At 43.2% G+C, this 21604-nt stretch overlaps 2 protein-coding genes across 7 annotated transcripts in view; one reads left to right on the top strand and one right to left on the bottom strand.

Annotated features, from left to right (window-relative positions):
- The window catches only part of plcd3b (phospholipase C, delta 3b), a 32295-nt gene extending 25248 nt beyond the window's left edge, over nt 1-7047 (bottom strand). Inside the window, exon 1 of the mRNA XM_069168530.1 lies at nt 6758-7047. Coding sequence (XP_069024631.1) covers nt 6758-6977 — 220 coding nt within the window. The 5' untranslated portion in view covers nt 6978-7047. The remainder of the gene's footprint in view (nt 1-6757) is intronic.
- Nucleotides 7048-8738: 1691 nt separating this feature from the next.
- acbd4 (acyl-CoA binding domain containing 4) lies at nt 8739-20335 on the top strand. 6 transcript variants are annotated; one of them, XM_069168561.1, is made up of 11 exons: nt 8739-8865; nt 11293-11400; nt 11792-11912; nt 12211-12295; nt 14018-14138; nt 15197-15334; nt 16824-16921; nt 17006-17216; nt 17882-18093; nt 18244-18300; nt 19467-20335. In XM_069168561.1, exons 2-11 carry the CDS (start codon nt 11310-11312, stop codon nt 19593-19595), a joined length of 1263 nt encoding a protein of 420 aa, XP_069024662.1. In that variant the 5' UTR covers nt 8739-8865; nt 11293-11309; the 3' UTR covers nt 19596-20335. The 6 variants fall into 6 exon arrangements, with proteins under 6 accessions (XP_069024662.1, XP_069024666.1, XP_069024665.1 ...); XM_069168565.1 differs by having other exon boundaries at nt 8739-8962; XM_069168564.1 differs by having other exon boundaries at nt 8739-10911.
- Nucleotides 20336-21604: the final 1269 nt, after the last annotated feature.

Genomic DNA, 21604 nt, shown 5'->3' with positions numbered 1-21604 from the left:
ATATTCTGGATAAATACTTTGATAAGAAGATGGTTTGGTTAAGTTTGAACTGAGCTTGTTACTTCCTGCCATTGATTTCTGTGTGAAAGTCAAAGCTTCACCAGAAAAGACATTTTGGTTTTTGTTGCTTGTTTTTCGTCTGGATAAAGATCCCAGCTAATGAAGCTGGTTTTAAAGAGTCTCCTTGAACAGACATTTCTCACACACACACACACACACACACACACACACACACACACACACACTCACACACACACACACACACACACAAGCAGCCATGAAGGTCGTCACAGTCAGTCACAGTTCTGGTGAATACTCAGCGCTCTGTTAGGACCTTAATTAACTGGCTGACTCTTCAATAACTTCCTCAATAAAGACCATCGTCTGGTAATTGAATTGAAAAAATTTCCCCTCGGGGATTAATAAAGTATAAATAAAATAAATAAAAAATAAAATATTTTAAAAAAGAGGGCGGTACAGTGATTAGCATTGTCGCCTCACAGCAAAAAGGTTCCGGGTTCAAATCCGGTCCTGGGCATTTCTGTGCAGAGTTTGCATGTTCTCCCTGTGCTTGTGTGGGTTCTCTCCGGGTTCTCCGGCTTCCTCCCATCACCCAAAAAACATGCACCTCAGGTTAGATGGCGCCGCGCTAGTGGCAGCCTGTTGCAGCAGCTCCCCCCCTAGATGCTGCTGTAGCGAAAAAATTTCCCCTCGGGGATTAATAGAGTACAAATAAAATAAAATAAAATTAGGAAATAACCTGAACATTGGAAGATGGGCCGTTAGTGTGTAAAGCTCACACATGAACATGAAGTATCGGGCCTCTTTCATCCAAACACACAACAGTGATGTTAATCTGGGATTATGGTCATGGTGTCTCAGTTAAACTAATCACAGACACTTCTTTTCCTTTAACTGTCTGAAAGATAACAGATTAAGTGTTGTTCCCAAAATGTCTATTTATTCTTTACATATTATGTGGAGTTTTTGCAGGAAAGCTAGATTTTGGAAGTTAGATGAAAAAAACAAAGTCAGTAAAGTCACCACCATTTAACATAATAATGCTATTTTAAGAACAAGTATGAACTTAAAGACGCTGTGTTGTATTTTCATTGTTACAGTAGACGGAAAAAAAAGTACTGAATAGAGTTGAATTCTTTTTAAAAGTTGGATCATTGAAAATGACATGATGGCATTCAGCAGGAACAATGTGTTCTGATCCAAATAAAATACTCATACAAATGAATTTAGTAAATAATTAGGGGAAAACTTCAGTAAATACTTGCAGGTATAAATGCTATGGCAGCTGAGTCCAGAGACCCGGTTCAGGCTGAACACCTTCGGTAATAATCCTATTTTTGTCATTCATATTTTGAGGATTTCATTCACTTCCTGCTCTGATCCAGAGTGAATTAGAAGATTTAAACAGACACAGATCCCAGCAGACTATAAACACCTGCATACGTTCACAGCAGTCTGGTGGACAGAGATGAAGTCCAGGACCAGATGGGAGGAGCTGTTTCAGTGACTGGAGTTGGAGACAGACTAGAAAGGAGTTGTAACGACTGACAGTCAAATAAAATACAAAATACTGGTTCCATATATTTATAAACTGAGTATAGGAGCTGTTTCTGTTATTGTTGGCATGTTGAATTATTTTGTTAGATGCTACTTAGATGCACAGGGTGTGTGTGTGTGTGTGTGTGTGTGTGTGTGTGTGTGTGTGTGTGTGTGTGTGTGTGTGTGTGTGAATCTTATTGATTTTGTCAGGAAATGTTTACATATCCAGTGAAATACGTGTTAATGTGTGTGGTGCAGATTTTGTACAGAGATTCATGGTTTCCAGAAGATGCATCCTGTGCTATTCTGTGCTAGGCTATGTTTACAATAATACAACATATATGTATGCCAAATCATATTACTTATATATAAAGTCGTATTATCAACTATTAATCCTAAGGTGTAGACAAAAGGCTGTGTTTGTGAATGAGAGTGATACTGCTGGGCCAAACCAAAAGGTCACAGGAGGGGGGTCGGTAACCTTTGGGGTCACATACTGTTGTTCTTTGAGTCATAAACAGGAACAGACTGTCTGGAGGACTCCAGGGTGTGAAGGAAGACAACCACCACCTCCACCAACCAACAAAGGACACATCAATACACATGGCCTTTTGGTGTCTGGACTATAAGAAGACTGGGTCAGGAAAAGTCAGGACATCAGACTTCATGAACTGACACATACTCTGTTGCGGTCAGGGAAACATAGTCTGGACCCAGAGCTCTGTAAACTGGTTATTCTGCTGCTGTTAAATACATATCTTGAAGCCTGACATCTTCTCCTGTTGCCTCATTAAAGAACAGGCAGGACTGGGGGGCTGACACATATTGGCTTTGTACCAGCAGGAGCCCAAGTCCAACAATCCTGAAGACTCTGGTGAGCCTTTAACTTTTCATCTGGTTCCTCGCTGACGTTGGTGTTTATAGCTTTGAGTGAAACATTTTGACGTAACTATTAAACAGACTTCTGCCATGACTGACATTCATGCCTTCATCAGGATGAAGTGACGTCATAATCTCTTTGTCCAGTTCTCTGGTGATCAAACACCTGGAAAACTGACGACATCCCAACGATGAGCAGCGTAAACAGTAGTCGTTATTTCTGCTGTATAAGAGCATAACTCATTTCTTTTCTATATTTTCAATTCTATATTTAAACTACGTATGAAAGGTGCTATAAAAATACGTTTATTATATATTATTATTATTATTATTATTATTATTATTATTATTATTATTATATTATAACTTCAGGTCATAGAGCAAATTGTATTTTTGAACTGGCAGCATTTTCACATGAAATGAACCAAATATAAACGTTCCAATAACGAGCCCTCCCAGCCCGGCTGTGACCCACTTTGTCCTGAGGCGTGAAGTCTGTATTCAGTGTGACTTTGTGGAGCGCTGCTCTGCATCTCAGAGTCCAAACTGTGTCCGAGTATCAACAAGCTTTCCTCCACATTTACGGGCTCGTCATGCTGATGATGTTGGTACCGACTCTGAAAGCACAACGGGCCAAACTATGAAGCAAAGTGACACGTCATATGAGACTTCACAGCTGTCAACATGTGCTAGGTCACATGGTCTGTTTATGCAGCCGAAGTAAGTTACACATCACTGAATAGTTATTAATCAGTTCATCACCATTTCATGATTATCTGACAAATACTTGAAGAAAATCATCATCAAACAAAAACAATCCAGCAGTTTCTACTGAGGGATTTAAAATGAGTTCTTCAATAAGAACTAGAGAGAGAAACAAAGAGGGTAACTAATGATGAAGTAACGAGTAATGAATGAGCCGTTAATGTATGTTGCTGTGCAGCTGCTGGTTCAGCATGAAGAAGAAAGCGATCATTACTTTTGAACCTATCAACAACTAATGATTAATGAGTACAGCCTCTCTTTTAGTCTCAGTCCTCATTAACCAACATAATCTTTGATCTGACATCACCTCTGGACCGAGCCAGTAGAAGTTTATGCAGGGCAAGTTGATTTTCAATTGACTCACAGCGTCACCTGCTGTTGTGGAGGGCAAGTTACTCAGGAGAAAATCTTCGGCAAACTGAGGCGGAACGATTGCGGCAAAAGTCACGAGGTATTTTTTTTGTCTTTGAAGGATATTTTTTCAATAAATGTAAGACATGCTGTATTTGTCTCAGGTGTGACAGAATAATGATGACTATTTGTTTGTTCGTTACGTTTCGTATTTGCAAAACAAACTGCATTCGTTTTTTTAATGGAGTTTTGTATTTGCAAACCGTGTTTGCAGTGAATCGTTGGGCATTTAGGTTGTTTGTTAAGTTTTGGCTGGGAATTTGCTCCATAAATAAGCCCCACCCCCTCCATGGGAGCAGATGGAACATAAGCCAATATAAAAGTTGAAGTACAAATAAAAATGTTCCCAAATGTGGTTTCTATCACCTTGAATACTTCTTGTACAGTCTGTAACTTTGTCTAATATCAATACTTTAACTGCACGGTGCCTCTTTGTGTCTGATTATCAGCCTAGAAATGATATATGTTATTTTTATTCCAATTAAAGTCAATATTCAGCTTCTCCATGTTGACCTGTGTTCTGTTTCATCTGTCTGAGCATTAACAAATTAAATAATTTGCTGTTTTTTTATGCTCTATTTAGCCTTGGATTACCTGAATGACACAACTAGCTCTTTCTGAACATAGGGTGAAGCTGCAGAGGACAGAGAAGGTCTCAGCTGCTGACACACTGACCAGATTACACAGAACCAACTCCAGAGAGGAGGAGGAGAAGGAGGAGGAGGAGGAGGAGGAGAAGGAGGAGGACGAGAAGGAGGAGGAGGAGGAGAAGGAGGAGGAGGAGGAGGAGGAGGAGAAGGAGGAGGACAGCAGAGGAAGCTCCAGTCCATGTCTGGTACTAAAGAGTCCCACTGTCTGTCTGTCTGTCTGTCTGTCTGTGTGTCTGTGTGTCTGTCTGTTGGTCTGTCTGTCTGTCTGTCTGTCTGTCTGTCTGTCTGTCTGTGTGTCTGTCTGTGTGTCTGTCTGTCTGTCTGTGTGTCTGTCTGTCTGTGTGTCTGTTGGTCTGTGTGTCTGTGTGTCTGTCTGTCTGTGTGTCTGTCTGTGTGTCTGTCTGTCTGTGTGTCTGTCTGTCTGTCTGTCTGTCTGTTGGTCTGTCTGTCTGTGTGTCTGTGTGTCTGTGTGTCTGTGTCTGTCTGTGTGTCTGTCTGTGTGTCTGTGTGTCTGTCTGTCTGTGTGTCTGTCTGTGTGTCTGTCTGTCTGTGTGTCTGTCTGTGTGTCTGTGTGTCTGTCTGTGTGTCTGTGTGTCTGTCTGTGTGTCTGTGTGTCTGTCTGTGTGTCTGTTGGTCTGTGTGTCTGTCTGTGTGTTTGTGTGTCTGTGTGTCTGTCTGTGTGTCTGTCTGTGTGTCTGTGTGTCTGTCTGTTGGTCTGTGTGTCTGTCTGTGTGTCTGTGTGTCTGTCTGTCTGTCTGTGTGTCTGTGTGTCTGTCTGTCTGTCTGTGTGTCTGTGTGTCTGTCTGTCTGTCTGTGTGTCTGTGTGTCTGTCTGTCTGTCTGTGTGTCTGTCTGTCTGTCTGTGTGTCTGTGTGTCTGTGTGTCTGTTGGTCTGTGTCTGTGTGTTCTTGGTGAACCTGGAAGCCTTAAATATCTCCTAGTCCTGGGGAGACCATTTACAGTAGCAGCTGGAGTTTGTTTTTCTGTCCATGTGGGACACCAGAGTTTAAACTGAGCTGCTTCTACTCTTAGTACCACTTTCTCAACAACACCAAGATCCTCTGAATGGAATAAAACTCTGTCACATAACACGGAGGCTGATGAGTCTGCAGGATTTTTATTTCAGGTGACTGATTTCCTGAATGAGTGAGGGTGTGTAGATAAATTCCATTAAGCCCTGAAGGCTCTGACTAGGACTGGTTAGTGCTGAAGGTTCTGACTAGGACTGGTTAGTGCTGAAGGTTCTGACTAGGACTGGTTAGTGCTGAAGGTTCTGACTAGGACTGGTTAGTGCTGAAGGTTCTGACTGGGACTGGTTAGTGCTGAAGGTTCTGACTGGGACTGGTTAGTGCTGAAGGTTCTGACTAGGACTGGTTAGTGCTGAAGGTTCTGACCGGGACTGACAGCTTCAGGCTTTCATAATAATGTGTTGGTTATAACTGCTTCAAAAAGTACACTATCATTGACATGGTGGGGCTCACATTCATGCTGTTGGAGGATCTCAACAAGCATGTCGGAGATAATCAGAGGCCCGGCGTGGCTTTATGGTCAACATAAACATCCCAGAATAAAGCATACATAAAACCATGCAGCGCTGATAACACTGATGTTACAGGGATGATTTAGTTTGAAGTTTGTAGAGGTTGAACTGGTGAAGACAGCAAGTTACAGTAAACGAACTGGACCACAGTTTCCTGCTCTGTGAAGAAAGGATCTCAGTCTGGAAATACTTGGAAGGAGCAAAAAGAAACGTCTTCACATGGAAGTCTAAATTTATTCCTCCAACTATACAAAACCGGTTTCTAACATCTGCAGGAGAGTTTTGAATGTTCTGCCAGATGTGCTGTTGTTGTCTGAGTCACACGAGAAATCTGCGAGTCATCTGCATGAAAATGGAAACTGAACTGTTGCTTCTATATGTGACATATAACGTAAATATAATAATCTGGGCCGAGGACTGAGCCTTGAGGCACACTAAGTTTGAGCTGACAAGTGGAGTCGCACTGATTTTCCCATCAGATGTAAGAACCTGAAACTACAGCTGACATGCAGCCCTAATGAACTGAAAGTTTCAAAATAAAAGCACCAATGCAGCAAATGATTCCCTATATGGCTGTTACAAGATTATGTCATTATTATTACTGATTTTATTCGTGTAGATGAGATGGGGCTAATTTAAACTATTTTACCACATTTAATGATTATTATCACGACTGATTAATGAATATTGTCTAAATTAAGAACCTTTATAAAATAAGGAGAAATGCTGTCACAGTTTCCAAGAACACAAAGCAACGACTTCTGTTGGTTTCCTCCAAACACCTCGAAATATACTAATTCTACCAGTTAGAATTTAAGACCAGTAAAAGAGGAAAATCTGCATTTTCGATGAACGGCAACCAATAAATAACGGAACTCCTTGAGTTGTGGTGCAGTGGGTCTGCGGGTCTCTGATCCTGAATACATGCAGGCTGCAGACGCACAAACACTCACCCAGGTTACTGAGAGGATCGATGGCCTTGGACTCGGACGTCCCGGCGCCGTTCTTCACCTGCGGAGCTGCTTTCTTCTTCAACATGATGCCGAGAAGCCGCGGCTGTGTTCCGCTGGCCCTTCCCTCTCCGTCCCTGTGGCCGGGTCCTGCGTTGATTTCCGCGGCAGGAAGGCAGCAGTGTAGCGGCTCCTCGGAGAGTGTGTTCCCGCGGCTCCTCATGCTTTTATCCTGCCGGAGGAAAACGGCGCGTGGCCAAACCTGGATTTAAGGCTGGATTTATCAACACAATAGAGACAGTCATATCCGCGGCAAAATACACTACCACTTCCTGCGGGGATTTTCAGATTAAAAGCTTTTTTGATGTAGCGTCAGATAGTAATGTTAATGCTACAGATGCATACAAATAGTTCTGTATTTCTGATTTTATCAACTCCTACCAGGTCATTTGGGGGATTATAGTAGTTTTTTTTTTTTTTTTACGCATTGATTTGTGTCTAGTATAATAAGTAGGCTATAATACAGAGTGAGTACATTATACAGGATTTTATTCCAACTTGGTTTTGTGCCTTTTTCTTTGACAGTACAAGTTAAATAAACTGCTGAAAACACTGAAAATAAGTTAAATATGGTCTGGGGAATGAAAAGATTGATAATAAAAATACGTTATTATTTTTTAATATATATTACATTGTTAAAACCTTGATCATTCATTTAAAACATTTATTTAAGTCATGGTCTTTTTAAAAGCTTCTCTGGAGATTTCAACCTGTCTCATGGTCTTCCTGGGCAGACTGGGTTTGCTCACTTTTTATAGATAGTTCAGAATAAACTATTCTTTTCAATGTCAAGAATGATTAGCTATTATATTTTATTCATATCGATAAAATACTAGTCTTTAATTTCGTCTGCAAGGTTTATCTTCTCACCCACACCAGAACCCCATTTGATTAACAAAATAATAAGGTGCAGGTTTGCGTCTAATTATAATAAATATAATTTATCAACAGGGGAAGACCCTTGAAATTTGTCATTGTTAATCAAAATAGCAACACTGCAGGTTTCTCAATGCATCAGAACTGTTTTCTTGTTTTTTCCCTTTTATCATCTCAAAATTATATGTGAAGGTTTTTGAAATAGAATATAACGTTTGCTTGTCAAACTAAATAAAAAAAAAACTGAGAGGCATTAAGTATAAGAAATAAGTACAGTATATTTATGAAACCCACAAACCCTTTTACACATTTACAATTATGCTTTTATTTTGAAAACAAACTCTCGGTATTTCCGGAGTCTCTAGCAGTTTGACAGTAGATATAATTTAACCGGATTATAGATTGCGGAGATGCGCATGTGTCCAGTGTGATTACAGCCTTCATCTTTTCGGTATACTGATCTATAATTTTAACCAAATCACCGTCGAAGTGACGGACTGAAAATAGATCCTCTAATTCTGCCGTAATCAGGGCGATGGGGCCGGTATGTGACCGGAGCGACGTGAAGGTCCGACTCTGGACTATTAGTAGATTATGAAAGAATCCAAACAGTGTTCAAATCAATGGGAATCAAAGGGCAAAGACAAAATGCATCATTTGTTAACAGATTGCTTCACGATAATAGCTACTAATTAGTTTACGTATATAACACTTATAAAAACAACTATTATGCTGCTTTACACCGACATAAAAAAAAAAAAAAAAATCTATAAAAACACAATAAAACAGTGAAGAACAGTGATATTTAAAGCAAATCGCAAGAAAAAAAATGATGTAAAAATATAAATATTGCAGATTTAGTATATAAATGTACACACATGTATTTATATTATATAGATGCAGTTACACTTTAGAACTATTGAAAAGAAGATTGTGATTTTGTCGTCATCATAATGACACTAAAATAGAGTGTAGCTTTAAATCTCCTAGCGGGGCGTGGTCAAATCCGTGTCATGTGATTTGACACGGAAGTGGTCCGTGTGAACTACCGCGGGGTGGCCGGAGACGACGTCAGGTCTGTCCGGCTCTGGTGCGACTTCTGGCGGCTCCACAGATAAACTTTACCGTCAACGGAAACCTGTAAAGAACCGGGACGACCGCCTGCAGCCGCTTCCGTGAGTGTTCCCGTGTTTTGTGGTCTCTGATAGAACAGCAGGTCGCCCGTTTCCACGGTGCTGCTCACGGATACCGGCGGGACGGACCGCCGCTGAGGTGAGACAAGTTCCGGGCTAACTCGTGCTAAGCTACCCGGGCTCCTGACTCGCTCCTGCACAAACTTGAATTCAGCAGACTTTCGGGACACACATGAATCAGGAGATTACGTTTCTACTGAAGCACGTGTTCATTCCTGTTTGACACAAACTTCAAATGAATCCATCAGCTTGAGAAACAGCAGGAACGAGATCATTTCATTGAAGTGTTAATCAGGGACAGTATTTCCGTGACACTCAGTATGTGCCAGACTCCATTAAGATCAGTCACATCAAATACAAAGTAAAGGATGTCACGTTTTAATCTGCTTCATCCACAAACAGACACAGGCTGCGTGACAGAGAGCATCATGGGAGACGGTCAGCTGCCCGTCACAGATACAGCGACCATCCTCCTGAATAAGTTCAGTGGGGATGTCTCGACGTGTCAGCGTCCATGTCTCAGAGACAGACAGTTTCACAAAGACAAACATGGGAAATGGATGCTGCCAGAGGTCTTCTGCTAAATCTCAACTTCAGGAGGTAGAAATAAATCAGGTTGTTGAAATGATCTTCCATGTAAAGTGAGGAGGGAACTCCTCTGACAGACAGAGTTGAGGAAGAAGCTGCCAGAACAACCTGAAGGCCTTCCAGGACAACTGAGGTGTGCTTCTTTAAACCTCCTCTACAAGGACAGCAACTTGTGAAACTGGTCCAGTGTTGAGCTTCAGTCAGCAGTTCTTAGTTTCCCCCGACAGGCTCTGATTCCTGAGATAACTGTCTGACAACATGGTGGACAGACTCCCTGAAAACAGACGTCTCGCTGTGAAATCTCAGTCGAGTTGTTTCAGGAAGACGGTGAAGACGTGACTAAGAGTCAGAGACAGTTCACAGAAAGAGAAGAACATTCATGTTTGAACGTTTCTGATCTGAGCTGATGAAATGTCACAGAGCTTCCACAGACCACATGTTGGATAGAGCTGGAGACACTCCTGAACGTCTCTCTGGAGACACTCCTGAACGTCTCTCTGGAGACACTCCTGAACGTCTCTGGAGACACTCCTGAACGTCTCTCTGGAGACACTCCTGAACGTCTCTCTGGAGACACTCCTGAACGTCTCTGGAGACACTCCTGAACGTCTCTCTGGAGACACTCCTGAACGTCTCTCTGGAGACACTCCTGAATGTCTCTGTAAACACTCCTGAACGTCTCTGGAGACACTCCTGAACGTCTCTCTGGAGACACTCCTGAACGTCTCTGGAGACACTCCTGAACGTCTCTCTGGAGACACCCCTGAACGTCTCTGTAAACACTCCTGAACGTCTCTCTGGAGACACTCCTGAACGTCTCTCTGGAGACACTCCTGAACGTCTCTGGAGACACTCCTGAATGTCTCTGTAGACACTCCTGAACGTCTCTCTGGAGACACCCCTGAACGTCTCTAAACACTCCTGAACGTCTCTCTGGAGACACTCCTGAACGTCTCTGAAGACGTTTCACCAGGACAACTACAGACAGCAGAAGAAAAGAAATCATTAGCAAAGCTCTGTTTCCTAAATCGAAGTTGTGCTGTGAGAGCAGAGAGCTGCTGCAGACCGGAGATGATCTGATTCAACTTCTAGTGACGCAGAGTGGAGACACACTTCTGTTTGGGTTCAAGCATCTCTTCCATAATGTTGTCAGACATTTATATTGAGAAAAAACAAGCCCTTCGAGTGGACGTATTACATTACAGCTGTTTAGTGGCTGCTGGTGTCACCAGACACGAACTCACTGCAGGAACATCTGGGTCTGGAATCTCTTCCAGCTGTTTCATCCTAAGAAGCCTGAACCTCCAGTTACTGTTGGAGCAGCGTTCAACCAATCGGTGTTGACCTCCATCTGCTGGACGTGGCGTGCTGCTGTCGGTAGAACTACTCCAACCTCATCGAGGGGCTGAAAAAACATGGAGCTTCCAGACCATCGTCAAGGTTGAAGGTTGATTTAATTGTCTTTCCAACCATATTTATACACGTACAGTGGAAGGAGAAGCTGTTTCTCAGGACCACGGGGAAAAGTAAGAAATATAAGACATTAAAAAAACCCGCTGTGAGTTAAAGTCGGCAGAAACGTCCCGGCATGAAGCTCAACACTTCACCAGGTTAGAAACGTGTCGTCCCCGTCAGTCAGAGATCCAGAGGGGTTAAAAACAGGGTTCAGGTTGAGTTTCCCTTTAAGACCTGTTATATACGAGCCAGCTGCACATTTAAAAAAAAGCAACATGATGAAAAATAGCACATGTTCAGTTATTAAATGTGACATAAATGAAAAGTGTGTGTCGTTTAACTCCAGAGTGTGATTGTATTTTCCAGGTTGACTTCCTCCGGTCATGCCCGTCCCGGCGATGGCCGAGCCGGCGCTCGATCACCACAAACGCTTTCAGGCTGCTGTGGACGTCATCCATAGCCTTCCCAAAAACGGTGAGCGGCCGGCTTCAGTCGGCCGGTCGGACAGGAGGAACGTGTGTTTGTTGTTTGGAGGCTGGATTTAATGATGCGCTCCTGTTAGACCAGATGTCTGCAGCCGGTTGACCTGTTGGTGCAGCTGAGCTTCCTGCTGAGCGCTCTGTTGACAGACTGGACGAGCAAAGTTCATTTAGAAAAGCTGCTGGCGTGAAGTGGCTAACTGTTATCAGCATGTTGTGAGAGCAGGACTCGTCACCTCCAAGTAACACAACATGCAGAAATCTCTGTCATTTGTTCAGTGCTAATAATAAACGGCCACTTTTTTAATGGGAGTTTGATGTCGTCTTATTTTCATGATCTGCAGCCAGATAAACAAATGTGATGAATTAATGTCTGTAACTTTCAGGCTCCTACCGGCCGTCCTACGAGGTGATGCTGCGTTTCTACAGTCTGTACAAACAGGCGGTGTGCGGACCCTGTACGGTACCACGGCCTGGGTTCTGGGACCCAGTGGGGCGCTACAAATGGTGTGTAGTACATGCGTGCGTCTGTCTGTCTGGTCAATTCATGAATTATTCTTTGACAGTTTTTCTTCTGATCCAGCTCATTAAACGTGAGGATTTTCTGTTTTCTCTGTTTTATGTTGTAAATCGAATACTTTGGACTGTTGGTGGAACTAATGAAGAGCGATAGGGACACTTTACTGTGTAACACCAATCACATCTACTGTCTTGAGCTTTGTTCATGAAAAAGATCAAAGATCTTGGGCGCAGTCTTTATTGTGTGTGTGTGTGTGTGTGTGTGTGTGTGTGTGTGTGTGTGTAGGGATGCATGGAGCCGTCTGGGAGAGATGAGCAGTGATATCGCCATGGCAGCGTACGTGGACGAGATGAAGAAAGTAGCACAGGAGGTACGTTTCTGGTTCTTTGAGGCTCCAGTTACATATTAATTAATGTCTCCATCAATGAATGAATAAATAAATAACTGAAAGTGAAGCGCATCGACTAAAACCTCAGTTTTTTAGTTTACATCTGGTCTTACACGCCAACAAATGCAGCCACCTCAACATTTAATCATCTTTAACAATCGTGGTGTCGACATCTAAAAAAAATACTGAAATATAATTTTTTTTAAACTTACGTTTTTGGAGTTACGATCATACCAATCTATGCAATTTAGGAGTGTCACTTTTTTCACAGGATGCTGGATGCAAATGCTGTCAGATAAGTTGTTTGATTTTGACCTCATGATGGCGCTGTTGTTCCACTGAATAAATACACAGGGATGCTGAAGCCTGTCTGCTTGGCTTATTGTCTGAACATGAGGAGCTGCAGGTTCAGTCAGAGCAGCGTTTTCTTTCATATCGAACGGTTTTCATGACAAAGGAAAAAGGAGGAGGTGCCTTGACTTCCTAGAGCAGAAAAAGGAGGAGGAGTCTCAACTTCCTAGAGCAGAAAAAGAAGGAGGAGCCTCAACTTCCTAGAGCAGAAAAAGGAGGAGCCTCAACTTCCTAGAGCAGAAAAAGGAGGAGGTGCCTCGACTTCCTAGAGCAGAAAAAGGAGGAGCCGCCTCGACTTCCTAGAGCAGAAAAAGGAGGAGCCTCAACTTCCTAGAGCAGAAAAAGAAGGAGGAGCCTCAACTTCCTAGAGCAGAAAAAGGAGGAGCCTCAACTTCCTAGAGCAGAAAAAGAAGGAGGAGCCTCAACTTCCTAGAGCAGAAAAAGGAGGAGCCTCAACTTCCTAGAGCAGAAAAAGAAGGAGGAGCCTCAGCTTCCTAGAGCAGAAAAAGGAGGAGCCTCAACTTCCCAGAGCAGAAAAAGGAGGAGGAGCCTCGACTTCCTAGAGCAGAAAAAGAAGGAGGAGCCTCGACTTCCTAGAGCAGAAAAAGGAGGAGCCTCAACTTCCTAGAGCAGAAAAAGGAGGAGGAGCCTCAACTTCCTAGAGCAGAAAAAGGAGGAGGAGCCTCAACTTCCTAGAGCAGAAAAAGGAGGAGGAGCCTCGACTTCCTAGAGCAGAAAAAGGAGGAGGAGCCTCGACTTCCTAGAGCAGAAAGATGTCTTTTAGTTTGTCCAGAATTAGAGCTGCTTCATGTGAAACACTGGAAACTCCTCATCTGTCCACTTCTAACCAGCGGTGTGTGATTTATCGAAGAACCAGCTGCAGTAACTACGAGTGGGATTACTGTGCTAATGAGTTTGGGATTGATGGGTGTTACTGAGAACTTTCACTGTGAAAGATAAGACGGTAGAAACATGACATTTTTTGTTGCAAATATGTTTCAAAAGGGTTTAATCTTCCTTATGAAAGAATTTAAGGGTGTACAGAAATAAAGTAGAACATTTAAGAATGGCGCTTTCATTACTGGATAATCACCTGGAATGATTTTTTCATATCTATAGGCAGCAGGGCGCAACATGAATACAGCAGCCCAGAAGGGACAAACACTTGGCTGCAGTCGGCACCTCAACACGAGATGCCACTAGATCTTACACAGCGCTCCTTTAACGTTAAACAAAGTTTCTGTTAGTTTACAGGCTTTTAAATCAGCACCAGTGAATGTGGTATGAGATGATTGCCGCGTGCTGCCTTGTGTTTGTTAGCGGTCCCGATCAGGACATCTCTTCTGTCTGCAGGTCATGGACACCTTGCCCATGAATGAGAAGACGGCGTCCCTCCTCCACCACTTCGAGCCGCTCTACCTGGTCATCGATGACATGCCGCGGCCTCCAGAGTCCCTGTTCGCTCTCAGAGAAGGTCAGTGAGCACATTGAGATACTTGTAGGTCTGGACAGAAATCTGTAGCTCAGATTAACCTGATGAGATCTGCCATCAGTGTTTCCTGCTTTGATATTATATACTTGTGACTTATATTGAGGAATAGATCCATCTTCTTCTGACTGCTCTGCACAGGTGTCACTATTTTTTATTATTATCCCAGAATGAATTAGTGCCAGAGTTGAAAAGTTTTTGCACTTCAACACGGGAATAACTTCAACAGTGGAAATAGTTTTAAACTCGATAAAATCACATTATTTTGACACAAAAAACTCTGTTTGCACCATTAAAGACACTTTTATTAGTTTTCAAAAGTATCATATTGTGGAACTTGTGAGTAATTATTGTGTTTGTTTTTTATCACTACTACAATTTTTTTGTAGTAACATGTTAATAGAAATATAATTTTTTCATGCATCCCCCTTTAGGTTAGGTTAGGTAGTTACTTTATTAATCCCCGAGGGGAAATTTGTTTCGCTACAGCAGCATACAGAAGCAACAAGATAATAATAGAATAATAGAAAAGCAATAAAATAGCAGTAAAAAATATAAATATAAAATATAAAATCCACAGTATGTACAGTGTGTATATATATATATATATATATATATACAATATAATTTAAATACGTATACATTTAATTCAGTACCTTTCTGATAATGTTGGTTCTTTCTCCTGTATTTGTTGGAACAGATATTATAGATATTATCAACCATAGATTATATCTGTTATCAACACTTATTGTGACAGTCATGGGAGAAAGCAAAAGGGCTCTCAAATGTACACAGTTGTTTGTGTGTTGATCAGGTAGACGTAGTATCATTACTGTCAGTGGGTGAATACTGTATTATAAAAACACAGCAAGTCACCACATTAGAACATTTTAGCTCTGAGTATCTAATTATTCTATTCTAAATTATTCCGTAGTCAAATAGCAAAACATGTAAAATATTCAGGTTGTTCTGCTGCCCCCAGGTGGGCAAAACATAAATTACAGGAACTTTAAGATGAACAATACCTGTGGTGTGTGTGTCAGAGTCTTTGTGTGTTACTGTAGGTCTGAAGGGCAGTGAGCAGGCTGAAGATGAAGAGCAGGGCGGAGCTAAAGAGGACCAGGATCCAGAGTTCAGCCCGTCTGAAGTTGTGGCCCTCACTGCCAACACCCTCCTCAACAGTACGTATGAGTGCAGCTTCATGTTCATACCTCGGTCCGTGTCCGTGTTCGTACCTCGGTCCGTGTCCGTGTTCGTACCTCGGTCTGTGTTCGTACCTCGGTCCGTGTCCGTGTTCGTACCTCGGTCCGTGTCCGTGTTCGTACCTCGGTCCGTGTTCGTGTTCGTACCTCGGTCCGTGTTCGTACCTCGGTCCGTGTCCGTACCTCGGTCTGTGTCCGTGTCCGTACCTCGGTCTGTGTTCGTGTTCGTACCTCGGTCCGTGTTCGTACCTCGGTCCGTGTCCGTACCTCGGTCCGTGTTCGTACCTCGGTCCGTGTCCGTACCTCGGTCCGTGTCCGTACCTCGGTCCGTGTTCGTGTTCGTACCTCGGTCCGTGTCCGTGTTCGTACCTCGGTCCATGTTCGTACCTCGGTCCGTGTTCGTGTCCGTGTTCGTACCTCGGTCCATGTTCGTACCTCGGTCCGTGTTCGTGTTCGTGTTCGTACCTCGGTCTGTGTTCATGTTCGTACCTCGGTCCGTGTCCGTACCTCGGTTCGTGTTCGTACCTCGGTCCGTGTTCGTGTTCATGTCCGTACCTCGGTCCGTGTTCATGTCCGTACCTCGGTCCGTGTTCGTGTTCGTGTTCGTACCTCGGTCCGTGTTCATGTTCGTACCTCGGTCCGTGTCCGTACCTCGGTTCGTGTTCGTACCTCGGTCCGTGTTCGTGTTCATGTCCGTACCTCGGTCCGTGTTCATGTCCGTACCTCGGTCCGTGTCCGTACCTCGGTCCGTGTTCGTGTCCGTACCTCGGTCCGTGTTCGTACCTCGGTCCGTGTTCGTACCTCGGTCCGTGTTCGTGTTCATGTCCGTACCTCGGCACCGTGAGCAGCAGCAGCAGCAGCTGTGTGTCGTTCAGGGAGGCGTTCAGGGACACGACAGTGAGCTCAGAGCCTGAGACAAACAGGACAAACACACGGACGAGTGAAAAAAGAAGCTGAAACACTTTATTTGCAGAAAAAACATAAAACTACGTCTACATTAAACCATCTAGATTTTTAAAACCCGGATTTCAAGTGAAAATAACTTGCGTCCAGATTGAAAGACTGATTGACATCGACGATCAAATTCATTATTGATGATCATCTTAACAATTGGATGGTTGAAAAAGTATCAGAAAATTGTGAAAAAAATATCCATCCCAAGATTTCAGAGTCCAGGGTGACGTCCTCAGATGTCTTGTTTTTTTCCACCAACTCGGATATCTTCACTTTAGTATAATTTCTGTCTCAGAAAACCACAAATTTGGACATTTGAGGAACTCATACTTTTTTGTTTTTGTGACTTTTGCTTGAAACTCTCACTCATTTCAAATCTCTTTAAAGATCCTGTTATTGGCCACTTCTGATTGTGGATTTGTTCTCCTAACATGGTTTATTGTTCCTGCGACACCACACGGTGTAAAACTGAACCAACAGAGGAATGAATAGATGTGATTGTGTGTCGCTGCAGACGCCGGAGGGACTGAAGGTCTGCCGCTGACCAGCGACTCGGAGAGCGAAATCTTCTGTGACTCCGTAGATTCAATGGAGCAACTCGGCAACATCAAGGTACGACTCACGCACATCCTCCAGATAACAACACGGCGCAGCTGACGATACGGGAACCAACGTTCAAACATCACCTGTTCTCAGATTCCAGTTGGGAAGTCCAACGGCTTTCACAACGGCCACGTGTCCCCGGAGTCGTCTCCGGTTGACATCCATCAGCTGGAAGGACGTCTGGATGGCAGACAGGTCGGAGCAGGTCAAGGAGGAGAAGGAGCGGAGGACGGGAAGGGCCAGGGTCCCCCCAGGAGGAGTCGGGACGCCGGGCGAGAAGGCTCCAACCACAACTGGAGAGAACGTAAGCTGCTGCTGCCAAGTGCTCAATATTAAATCAATGATGATATGAATAATCACACGAAAAACACTTTGTAAAGTATGTAAATGAAGCAACGATTTGTGTAATAATTGAAAACATTATTTAAATGTAACAGATTGTCATAAAATGTTGTTTATTCTTTATTTTATTTCCTATTATGCTTTTTTTTGGACAGTTCATATTTGAGACTTTTTTCAGTTAATTTGGTTGCAATCTGCAACTTCACCACTAGATGCCACTGTCCTACACACTGCTCCTTTAAGGGAGGCAGAGGGCCTGTGATTGGCTGAAAAGTGAGACGTTGAGACAAGACTGCCTGTTGTATGACTGAATATTAAATACATAAATACGATATGAAAATATACTGGAGAGCATTTTAAAATTAAAAAAAAGTTGAAATATAAATGATAACCCCTCAACCCTGCGAAGAAAATAAGTTATAAAACAATATTTCATCATCATTTTATATTGATTAATTTAGCTTCCTTTTGATGCCATGATGACATTTCTATTTATTTCATACTGAACATTTCGGGGCTCCAAGTGACAATCTGATAAACTCCACTTCACACTGTTGTCAGATCTTCTGTAGGAATTGTTTGACGAATCAGCAATTAATAATTCAACTAACCCGCAATGGTCCACAGGTGGTGTTCCTCAGGGCAGTCCGAGGCGGGGGGGCCCGGGCGGCGGGGGCAGGGCCGGACAAGGAGGAGGAGACGGCTCAGAGGGAGGGGCCGAGAGGCTGCACGACGCCCACCTGCAGCAGCAGATCATCTTGGCTCTACGGAGGCTCAGAGAGGACATGAAGAGCGTGATGGAGCGGCTGGAGGTGGTGGAGAGGCTCGCCGCCACACACGTAAGACTCTCCGTCATAACCGCGACTTCTGATTGGCTGCCAGAGGCTCACCTGAACGAGATAAAGCATTTACAGCCAAGTAGTTGTAGTTATTTCCAGCACGTTTGTGTTTGAGGTTTATTCCGTAGCTGACGGCTGCTTGTGTGACAGGCTCAGGGGTCGCCGTGGAGACCGTGTCTGCAGTGTGCAGTTACAGCTTCGCAGCAGGTAAGAGGCTTTGGGTCTCAGTGTGTTGAATATACTGAATATATACACTGGTCAGATGTTGTGATATCAAACATGAACACATTTATATTTAAGTCAGAAACAAGCATTTGAAATGATTCGGGTAGAAATCATGTTTATGTGGAGGTTTGTAGGAGGCTCACAGATCACAGAAATCTCTACGACAGGTGGAAGTTGGATTGACAGATTTATGGAAAGAACAACATGTTTAAATCCTGAATGTAGACATTTGATCAAAAACAGATCACTGCCACTGAGCCCAAACATCAGCTGTTCACATGCTCAGAAAATCCATTTAAACAGATAAAGCTGCAATGAGTGGTTGAATTTACTGATTAGATGTTTAACAGAATTATTCGTGACTGCTTTCTCAAATTTTACAGACAAAAGAATCAGCTTATTAAATGATAATGCAAATAATTATTGAAGGCAGACTACTTTTGTGATGATGTAAAAAATAATAATTGGCTTGAGATTTCTTAAATATCAATATAACTGTCAAACATCCAGCATATGTTGGGGTCAGAGGTCATAATCTGTTGTTCCATGGTATATTACTGTGACTGTACATATGCTCTATTATGACTTAACATGTCACTTCATGTAGATGTGCTCATGTCTTACTTTGCTGCCCCCCAGTGGTCGTATGAAGAAGCACACTGTGGCAGACAGCAGTGATTTCGCTGTGATTATTCTGTAAATGTAAGTTTGTGTCCACACGGCGCCCATTCAGCAGTACTTCTCCTCCCCAGGATCATCGGGACCTGCAGGTCCTCAAAACTCCTCAAACGCATTCAGTTCGGTTCTTTCATTAAACGCAGAAAACCATGTAAACATTGGATCTACAACAGGTAGTTTTGATTATGTTGTCTTGCTGGCTGTAGGCTGTAACATCAGTTGTTAGGAAGCTTATTGACTCCAAAAATAAATCATTTACTGGTTAATCCAGCCATCATAAATTGGGCTGCCGAGCCTTCCTGTAGAGCTGTTTTTAAAAACTGGTGAACACTGCAGACATTTAGTGACAGGAAGTCACGGCTGCTGTGAGTGTTGTGACGGCCGGGGAAGAAGCTGCTGAGTCGGCGCCTGTGTGCGCCTGTGTGCGGTGTCGACTCAGCGACTGAAGGAGTGTGTGATGTTCCCGTCAGGAGGAGAAGCGGTGGCCGTTGGACGTGTCGGGTCAGACCGTCCTGCTGCTCCTGCTCTGGCCGTTCGTGGCCCAGGGTCTGGTCTACCTGCTGAGGAGAGCCCACCGGAGGAGTCGCATGTCCTCATGAAGCCAGGGGACACGTGACCTCTGACCCTCACTGATCCATCAAAGGAGCCTACTGCCCCCCCCCCTCCCCAGGAATGTAATGTGAAGAGTTCACCCCCCCTCCCTGAGTCACCGGAGGGAGGTGATGTTCACGACATCCTCTCACTGCAGCAGGTGAATCTTCATCTGAAGGAAGTTGTTGCGTCGGCTGCAGGAAGCCGAGGTGAAAGATGATCTGTCTTCGTTTCAGCTGCTCATGAGGAGCCTGAAAGACTTGGATTATATTATTATTATTATTATTATTATTATTATTATTATTATTATTATTATTGTAGTGCGATATAACACACACTCACCTCATTTCTTTTTGGTTTTTGCTTCTATAAATATGTCAAATATGATCAGCGTCATAAACAGCAGCGTTTCAATTGGAAGCTGAGCTGCAGATGTTGTGTAATGATGTCCCTCTGAATGTCTCCGGACCCGAGAGGACAGAACTGATGGACCCGAGCTGAGTTCTGGTTCTGGACCTCTCTGCCCTCCTGGATGTTGAGTCCTGTCTTAGGTCGGATGGTCTGCTCTGGTCTCCGTCTCTCCGACGGCCTCGTGGACTAACTGACGGTACTCGTGTATTTAACGGCGTGTTTCAGGAGGAGACTCACCGACAGACGGGAGGACAGCTTCTATACTGTCCTCTAAACGATGATGATGATGTATAATGATGAAGCATGAGTTCAAATTAAAAATCTATATTGAATAGAAGTCTGTATGCTGTCAAGTCTGTGAGGACACGCTCACACACCACACACACACACACACACACACACACACAACATACACAACACACACACCGCACACACAACATACACAACACAACACACATGCACGCACACACAACACATGGGGTATGACTAAGAACTGGAAAACACTCGGAGCGACCAAAAAGAACCAAAAGAGACCCGACTTCACCAAATGAGTCATTTAATAGACCTATAAAAACTAAATTATATTAATATTATATGACATTCTATTCTAATTCTATGTTCCCATTGAGGAAGTGCAGTGATATTTCTAGTGATGAGCAGGATGTGATGTCATGATTTGATGGAAAAACATGTTGAAGCTCTTTGAGACCAAAAGGTGATAAAACTATACAAATACAGAATATTTTATTTAACTTACCGAAACAACTGGGTAGCTAAATCCTTGAACGGTCCGTTGGTGCAGTTAACTGAAGACACGCTATGACAAAAAAATACTTATTAATACGAGCTCACAAACAGCTTAACCGTCTGTGAAAAACACCGATTTTATCGACAAGTAAGAAGAAAAAGAAACAAGATTACAACACAACAATGTACGTGAATGGAGTCCCGCGGCGAAGAGGCTGCTGGACCTGGCCCCCACACCTGGCCTGTCACTCAAACGGACCTGCACCCCAATATACGGCTTTTGAGGTTTATCTTCGAATTAATAACGGGATTATTTTTCAGATGGACCCCCAGAACACTAAACTGGAAGAGTGAATTTAGCGAATGACAAACAGAAAACTTGTGGAAAATGTTATTGACTGAGAACTTCATGAGACAAGTTGAAGAGTTAAATTAGAAAGATTATAGTTCATTCAGTCATTTATACCTGTTTATATTTTTAAAGGGCCAATTTAATCAAATAATGCATTTTTTCAGCTGCCAAAAAGTGACTTCAGCTTCTGTCTGTTGACTCAATGAGTGTTTCTGCCTCAGAATGCGTTGATAGCCATAATTAGAGTTATATTAGACAGATTATAGCTCACTCAGTCCTTCATACCTGTTTAAAACACTGATGGTTCACCTCCACACGCCTGCTGCCCATCACCTGAAGCTTCCTTAAGTAGGTACCTTTCCTGTGGCTCCACCCACTGTTCACACACACAATCTGTGCATTTCATAAACATGAATCAAAACAAACAACAACCACAATATGGCTCCAACAGTGTCCTCACTACAAACTTCAATGCCATAAGTTTACAAAAAACAACGGCGGATGCAT

This window comes from Embiotoca jacksoni, unplaced genomic scaffold (genome assembly GCF_022577435.1).
Source record: "Embiotoca jacksoni isolate LCO1_2020_lvr unplaced genomic scaffold, fEmbJac1.0.p SCAF_40, whole genome shotgun sequence".
In the NCBI taxonomy this organism is placed as follows: Eukaryota; Metazoa; Chordata; class Actinopteri; family Embiotocidae; genus Embiotoca; species Embiotoca jacksoni.
Note: the sequence above shows the minus strand (reverse complement) of the source record. Positions and strands in the feature narration are given on the sequence as shown.

Coding starts and splice junctions, on each gene's coding strand:
- acbd4 (XM_069168561.1), top strand. CDS start 11,310: ATGCCCGTCCCGGCGATGGCCGAGCCGGCGCTCGATCACCACAAACGC. Junction 11,401..11,791: donor CCATAGCCTTCCCAAAAACG/GTGAGCGGCCGG, acceptor TGTAACTTTCAG/GCTCCTACCGGCCGTCCTAC. Junction 18,094..18,243: donor AGAGGCTCGCCGCCACACAC/GTAAGACTCTCC, acceptor CTTGTGTGACAG/GCTCAGGGGTCGCCGTGGAG.